Below are 7,109 nucleotides of genomic sequence, written 5' to 3' on the forward strand. Positions count from 1 at the left end.
TTTCAGCAGAAAAATGATCTGCCTGAATTTCCCACTGTAGCACCAGAAGTGCTACAGCTAGCTGCTGCTGCTACTTGTGGTTGTAAAAATGACAAAACTGACTGCAGCATAAACGTTTATAAAATGCTGTTTGCATAAACCGCCATGAGTTTTGTGCGACTGGAGTCGTTTCAGGGTGGCAGAGATCCATGGTAGCTGTTAGCTCGGACTAGCCGTTAGCTCATCAGCTCCGTCTCTCTCTCCAAACGGAGATCGTTAAGAAGCTTTCATTTAGGAAAGCTCCTAAGCTCCTTTTACAGTGTTAACAGGTAAGATACTGATCATTCAGAACTTTACCATAGAAAGACCACTACTTTAAAATGTCTGGAATAGCCCTTTAAAGTCAAAGGTCTGAGATTGCAGTCTGTCTGACAGGATAAAAAGTAAACTGTTGCTGTGAAGAGGGCGAGTTTGGACATGTTTCAATGCGAACAAGATTGTAGATTTTCGTTTCCCTAATGCAAGCGGTGATTAGGCTAAACAAAAAGCCGGAGCGGCCAAATTGCTGATTTGAGAGCGGCCGTGAAAAGCGCAGGTCTGAGCACGTGTGTTACACATAACAGTGATTTTGACCTTTTCTGTCTTTGATTGGAAAATGACAGGCTTTGGAGCTCCACTTGAAGACGGCCAAACAGCAGCTGCAGTGAAACAAACGCCACAGTCAACCACCTCCTGCTGTTTCAGAAAGAAAACAGTCCGCACAACCCATTGATTTAATAGTGTATTTTCAAGGAATGTTCATCTCGTCTCAGCAGTGCTCACACAAATCTCATTGCTTATTTGTCAGAAAAGTACAAAAAGTGTATAAAAATAAACAGCTTTTAAGAAAAGAGCATGTACCAGTACTTCAAATCTGACTCATTGACATGACAGTAAAATAGTAAAAAAATATTGATACTAATCAAAAAATATTCTCCCTGCTCTGCAGAACGAGTAAAAGAGCACAAAGGCTGAACAATAATGCCACGTCAAGTAAAGGAAATTAAATATTTACAATTTGTTTTAAAAATTGAAATATTACCGAAGCGTCACTGATTCCAATCTTTCAAACACCTGGTGTTCGACGTTTCGCTCAGGAAAAGAGGTGCAATCATTCAGCGAGGAGAGCTGAAAACGCCAAAACATTTCACACAAACTCATAAATGAGTGTATATCACAGACACAAACCAAACAGCCTCAATTATCTATTAATTTCTTTTGTACCACAGATGATTCATGACCTGATCAGTGTTTTGTATACTTGTACCTCTACAAAACAGAGGATACAACCCTTAGGGAAAAACTCCCACTCTCAGATTTCAATGTCAATTATTTTTTCTTAAAGGAGTTCTAAACATGGGTGGTTAAGAGCTGAGGATCAGATTTGATTGCGTGGCCGTTCACATTACATTTTAAATGCGACCGCCATCAGACTCCAGTGTGAACAGTTTCCATTTCCAATAACGACCCTCGTGTGCAGAAGAAGATACGACGTCAAACTCTGCACACTGAGTTTATGGAGGCAAATATGGTCGCTGCGAGGGTTCGCATGTGTGTATTGATTCTGAAGTTGCTGTCCAATTGAGGCCAACTGTACATCCAAATGTTAAAAAATAAAAGAAGACGGAAAAGAAAAAAAAGGGCAAATGTTAACAATGACCCTTTTTTTGGAGCAGAGGCATGCTGGGATGCAGAGTCGGAGCCAAGAGTGGTGAGACTTTGACGTGAGGGACCTCATACAAGTCGTATGAAATGAGACATGAACATTCACAATGAGACTGCTTTGAAAAACATCAGATATGTAACTGATTTGGTACCACATACTGAAAAGACCTGGGTCAGATATGAAAAAAAAAAGGATTTGTCACGTTCATAATGCCATGACAAAATCCAATATGTGTCAGATTGGCGCAGAAGAATCGGAATTGGGTCGCATTTGTCTGCAGTGTGAATGTAGCCTAAGGGTCCCTGTGATGGACTTATGACCTGTTTAGCCATAAACTGGAAATACTTTCAAAAGTTGGCATCATCAAGAACAGTACTGAGCTTTGAGGTCGATATCTTAAGGTCTTCATGAACCGCTGGTTAAAAAAAATCAACTTTTACTAAAAACTTATGGTGCCTGTTTTCAATTAGATTTCGTTTCAGATGAGTGGCTTCTTCTAATTGAGTTCACTTCAGATTTATTACAGCAGCGTTTAAGCAGACTGTGATTTTATTAATTTTTTTGTTACTCATTCAAATACAGAAACGTTAACACTTTGTGTCAGCTGACCTTAAAGGCGTTTCACTCCTCTAAACCACACAACATTTTTCAAATTGCGCTCTACCCACTATTTAAATGCGAAGCATGTGGATGTTAGTACTGCAAAAATATTTCTCTATAAAACTGATTATATACCAGGATATAAAAACGTCTGCGATGCCCAGCTCACAGGATGTGTTCCAGTCTGTGACAAGGCAGAGTGCACAGAAAAACCTTCATTACGCCCCGTTAACAAAAAAATAAAAAAATACATTACAATGCCTCCAATAAACCACATCTAACAAGATATGAAGTAATTTGCGACCGACGCCGTTTATTTTCTTTGTATTTACTGTGTGGCTCAAAACAAAATACTTGGCTTTCATCATTTCATTTTGTTTTCCTCCCCATGTAAGACCGACTCACAGCACAGGGAAAGAAAGAGTTGCTCTGCATATCAAAGCTGGGTTACTGAACAGCACCCACCTGACTGAACTACATGCAAACCACTGTTATTAGTGTTCAAGGCCCTTTTCTTTTTTTGATCCTGCCTGAAATAAAAAAAAACAATGGGGATCATCATTCCTGACAGAACAGTTTCCTGAGGGCTGGTGGACCTGAAGGTCGACGCGTTTTATTGTTCCTCCACGCAGCACTTTGAGAGAGACGTGCAACACAATGCTCAAAACTTACACAAAGATGTGCTCAGGTAATATTTTAATAAATATGAATGCATGTAAAGCACCAATATCTAGGATTCTGCATTAAAGTTATAAATAATTAATATCCAACCTGCTGTAGATGGCTCTCTGAACGACCTCCGGTTGGAGAAATGGAGTTTAATTCTGAGCACGATGAAGTGCTGACAGATAGTCTGAGTCGGCCCGAGGCCAAAGCTGTTTGTCTTCACATCAGTGTCAATAACACATGACACATTTACATAGATTACTGTGGTTGTTTGGAAACACAAATAGCAGCAGCAGCTATTGGTGCTGTAGGATAACAGGTGCACCCTCATTACTTTGGGCAGGAAAATGATATTATTTCTTCTGGATTAATCATAATTTATGAAACTGTCGATGGTGGAAAGGTTCATAAAATGGCATTCACATGAGCCGCTTTTAGGACTGGAGTTGTTTTAAAGTGGCAGAAATCCACTTTGGTCCTGGCCTCACTCAGACTAGCTGTTAGCTCGTCAATCCTGTCAGGATTCAACTTTATTTCTCCTAACTGAGGCCGTTCAAAGAACTATCTACAACATATTGTAGTTCATAGCCTTTCCACAGAACCCCACTTCTACAGATCTGAACTATCCCTTTAAGGTTTAACTTCGTTGAGGCTGAACACATTCATTGGCACAAGTGTAAAAAACGCTAACAGCCAATTAGACATCGTTTGTATTGCCAGACACACAGTAAATGCATAAATAAAATAAATTTAGATTATAATGTGAACGGCGTTTCCCTATCACTGATCATTCTCCCTGTTAATAAAGGGACATTTTGTCAGCGTTTCTTTGAGAAATGCTCAGACAGGAAAAGCTTTAGGCTCCAAAATGTCTTTCTTAAGTGAAGCATGTCTGCAAAGAAATCCGTTCCTGTAATGTTCCGGTACGAATTCCACAAAATCACAGCGCAATCAGTAATTTTCTTAGGCAATCTTTTTGGAGGGGAACACTCTCTGAAATAAAGTTTATAAGAGGCAAAACCTTCCCCACAAAAAAGCAGCTTACAAAGAAGCAATGTGGCTACATTCTGCATTTTCAGGAAGGAGGAAACCCTCGTTCTCTCCTTACCAGTTGTGCTCACCACCCTAGCCCACAACTACATGTACCTACTTAGTGTTGTTATGATTTATAAAACACTGAATGTATTAACATTAAAAATGGCTACAAAACAGTAGCAGCAAAAGGAGGTCAGAAGATTAATTCAAAAATGTAAAAAAAAAGGTCCATACTGCATTATCCTTCTTCACAGTAGACAAATGTACCTTCTTAAATTTCCTAAAGTTAAAGCATTGAATAAACTCTTGCATTTGTGATCATACACGGCTAAAACACAGCGTTGTTTCTAAAGTCTAACCTGCACTTCAAATAAACACAGTTTATATGAAGAATAATCAATGGTAATCAGAAAATCGCTGCCTCAGAGCACCACTTTTAACCCGGCGGAGAAAATACATTCTTCAAAGTGAACACAATCAGCGTGTCTCAATTGTAAGCAAAAAAATCACAAGAGCTCAACGTGGAGCGATGTCCTCCAACACGACATTAGTAAGACACAGGTGGGTGTAGTTGTGTTTGCGTGTTTTTAGACCGACGCCGACAAAACTCATTGGTTAAAACTGCATTAAGGCTGATCAGGCACTTCTAGGTCATTAAAAGCAGAACAGGGATAAATACCCTTTTGTGTTGCCTAATGAGCAAACTGCATCCATTTAAAGTTCCTTTAATTTCTACTCTGCTGTGCAAATCACTTGAGTTCTTTATTTTCTGAAAATAAAATTTCACATCTCTGCAGATGGAGGCGACAGGTTTAAAAAAAAAAAAAAAAAAGCATCTGCTTCAGAAGCTGGACTCGGGGACGGGCTTTTTGCGTCCCAGAGAGTTTGTGCTGTAGCGAGTCCTCTGCAGGGTGTCTGCAGTCAGTGTCCGTGACGGTCCCGTAGACATCCCATTCCGATGCAAGGACGCTGTCCGGCGCACGCCATGCTCTGCTTTGGTGGGTATGTTTGAAGAGCTCTGCGAGCGTTTAATGTCAGAGCGTCCCAACTTCCCATTTACCAGCTCATTAACCTGATGGCTTGAACCATTCGATTTGCCTCCTGCCACTGCTGTTCTGCCTCCTGCTGTCCCATTGGACAGTGCTGTCTTTGATGAAGTCCTCCTGCCTTCCTCCTCACTTCCTCCCTTGCTTGACTCGCCCTCTTTGGACTTCTTAGGGTCCTTATCCTTCTTCAGGATGTTGCCTTTGAGGAAAGCGAACAGGCTGTCGTGGCTCTTTGGCAGATCTTCTTTCTTGGTCTTGGAGTTGTCTTCCTTCGTGCTGTGGTGATTCCTGTTGGCCCAGTCCTCTTTCTGTCGTCTCATGGTCCCGTCCTGAAGGCTGGGTGTGCTGTGGCTGGGATGAACTCCAGAATTGGAACCATGTCTCGTCTCTGCATCTTGGGAGGATTTTGAGGAGCTCTGCCTCCTTCCATCCTTCCTCCTGGTGAGAGTGTTGCTACTGGAGCTACTACTAATATTTACTGAACTCTCTTCTCTGGCCTGACTTTCCTTCTTCCGTCTCAGACTGGTTGTCTTCTCTGCAGTCTTCTCTGTCTTCCTCTGGCCCTCCGGGACCTGTGGTAAAGGAGGATCCTCTTCCACCTTACCCACACAGCTCATACTCCCAGCACTAGAAGATCGAATACTCCCACTACGTTTCTTTGTGCTTCTTTGTGATTCATTCATTAGTGTTACTATTGAATCTTTCGTGCACCGGGGTCGGCGACCAGACTCCAAGTACTGAACTAGCTCCGGGTCAGGATCCCGGACGGGGGGAGGCACTTGGTCCGGTTTTTTCCTGTCCTTAGAACCCAAGGACCAGCGCAAAGGAAGCACTTTGCTCAGGCTGTCCTTTGTCTTGCTGGGGACTCTCATGCTTACACTGCGTCCCTGAAGACCCCTGACAAACGGCCTGCTCTCAAATCCACCTGATTATAATAAAGACAAGAAAAAATTGTCAGTTTTTATATTGAAAGGGAAAATCTTGAGACAAATCATTTAGAGATGAGCTGGTTCCTTACCTTTTTCCTCTTTAAAGCCATCATTATGGAAGACTGGAGACTCTGGCGAGTCGGGTATGGAAGACGGGCAGGTGGTGGAGGAGCGAATCTCCAGACTCCCTCTCTTGTTGTCCTCCGTTAACCTAATCAGCCAGTGATCTGATGCTGATGAACTTGTGGAACCTGTGAATAAGAGAAGGAAGAGGGATCAGAAATGAAACTAAGGACAAAAACATTGACCTCCTAGGAAACTACTACCAACGATCTTAATTGATGGTATTATCTGTAAAACAAAAACTATATACTTTAAGAAAGAAATTATCCCTGACTCTTATTCATTTTGAAGTAACATGAACTTGAGCTTGGACTGATTTCTACACCATGTGATGGTTTACTGTAAACATTTCTCAAATCTGGTAACTTCCAGAATATCTGACCGATCAAAACACTAGTCCAAAAACATAGTATGAATTTGAAAAAACAACACCTAATAGCTGGCAATGAAAAATATTATCTTAACCCTCTCATGCTCAAATTAAGTTTGAGTAACAGGAAAAATCAGATATGTTGTTGCAACACCTGCCTTGAGAGGGTTAATTAAGTCCAATGCCCTTTTTTTAAATGACAAATGTGAACCAAGTGTGGCTCACTCTGTCAGCATTAACAAGTCTTTTTGACAGCCATCCTTTCTATAAGGTATGTCTAAAATGCCATAAGAGGACAATGAATAGTCTTTTTGACACAGAACAACTGCTTCTACACAAAAAGACTTTCAGCTCAAACCTTTTCCACTTCATGCTGGAAAAAAAATTCACCTCAATAACATGTCTTCACATTTATTTTGTGGGATATATATATATATATATATATATATATATATATATATATATATATATATATAGGGATGGTGGTGGTGGGAATTGGCACAAGTGTAAAATTCCCACCACCACCATAACGGAAACCAATGAGCTGATGTACAACTCAGCATCAGTGATCCTGGAGATGCTTGGCTATAAGAGCAACCATGAAATTCGATACCCACCATGGAAGAGACGGTTAGAGGCTAAAATCAAGGTAACAA

At 41.0% G+C, this 7,109-nt stretch overlaps 1 protein-coding gene across 1 annotated transcript in view; it reads right to left on the minus strand.

Annotated features, from left to right (window-relative positions):
* Positions 1-747: 747 nt before the first annotated feature.
* The window catches only part of usp43a (ubiquitin specific peptidase 43a), a 191,987-nt gene continuing 185,625 nt past the window's right edge, over positions 748-7,109 (minus strand). Inside the window, exons 15-16 of the mRNA XM_017427695.3 lie at positions 6,050-6,211; positions 748-5,956 (exon numbers count right to left, since the gene is read on the minus strand). Coding sequence (XP_017283184.1) covers positions 4,827-5,956; positions 6,050-6,211 — 1,292 coding nt within the window. The 3' untranslated portion in view covers positions 748-4,826. The remainder of the gene's footprint in view (positions 5,957-6,049; positions 6,212-7,109) is intronic.

Source organism: Kryptolebias marmoratus, linkage group LG3 (assembly GCF_001649575.2).
Source record: "Kryptolebias marmoratus isolate JLee-2015 linkage group LG3, ASM164957v2, whole genome shotgun sequence".
NCBI lineage: Eukaryota > Metazoa > Chordata > Actinopteri > Cyprinodontiformes > Rivulidae > Kryptolebias > Kryptolebias marmoratus.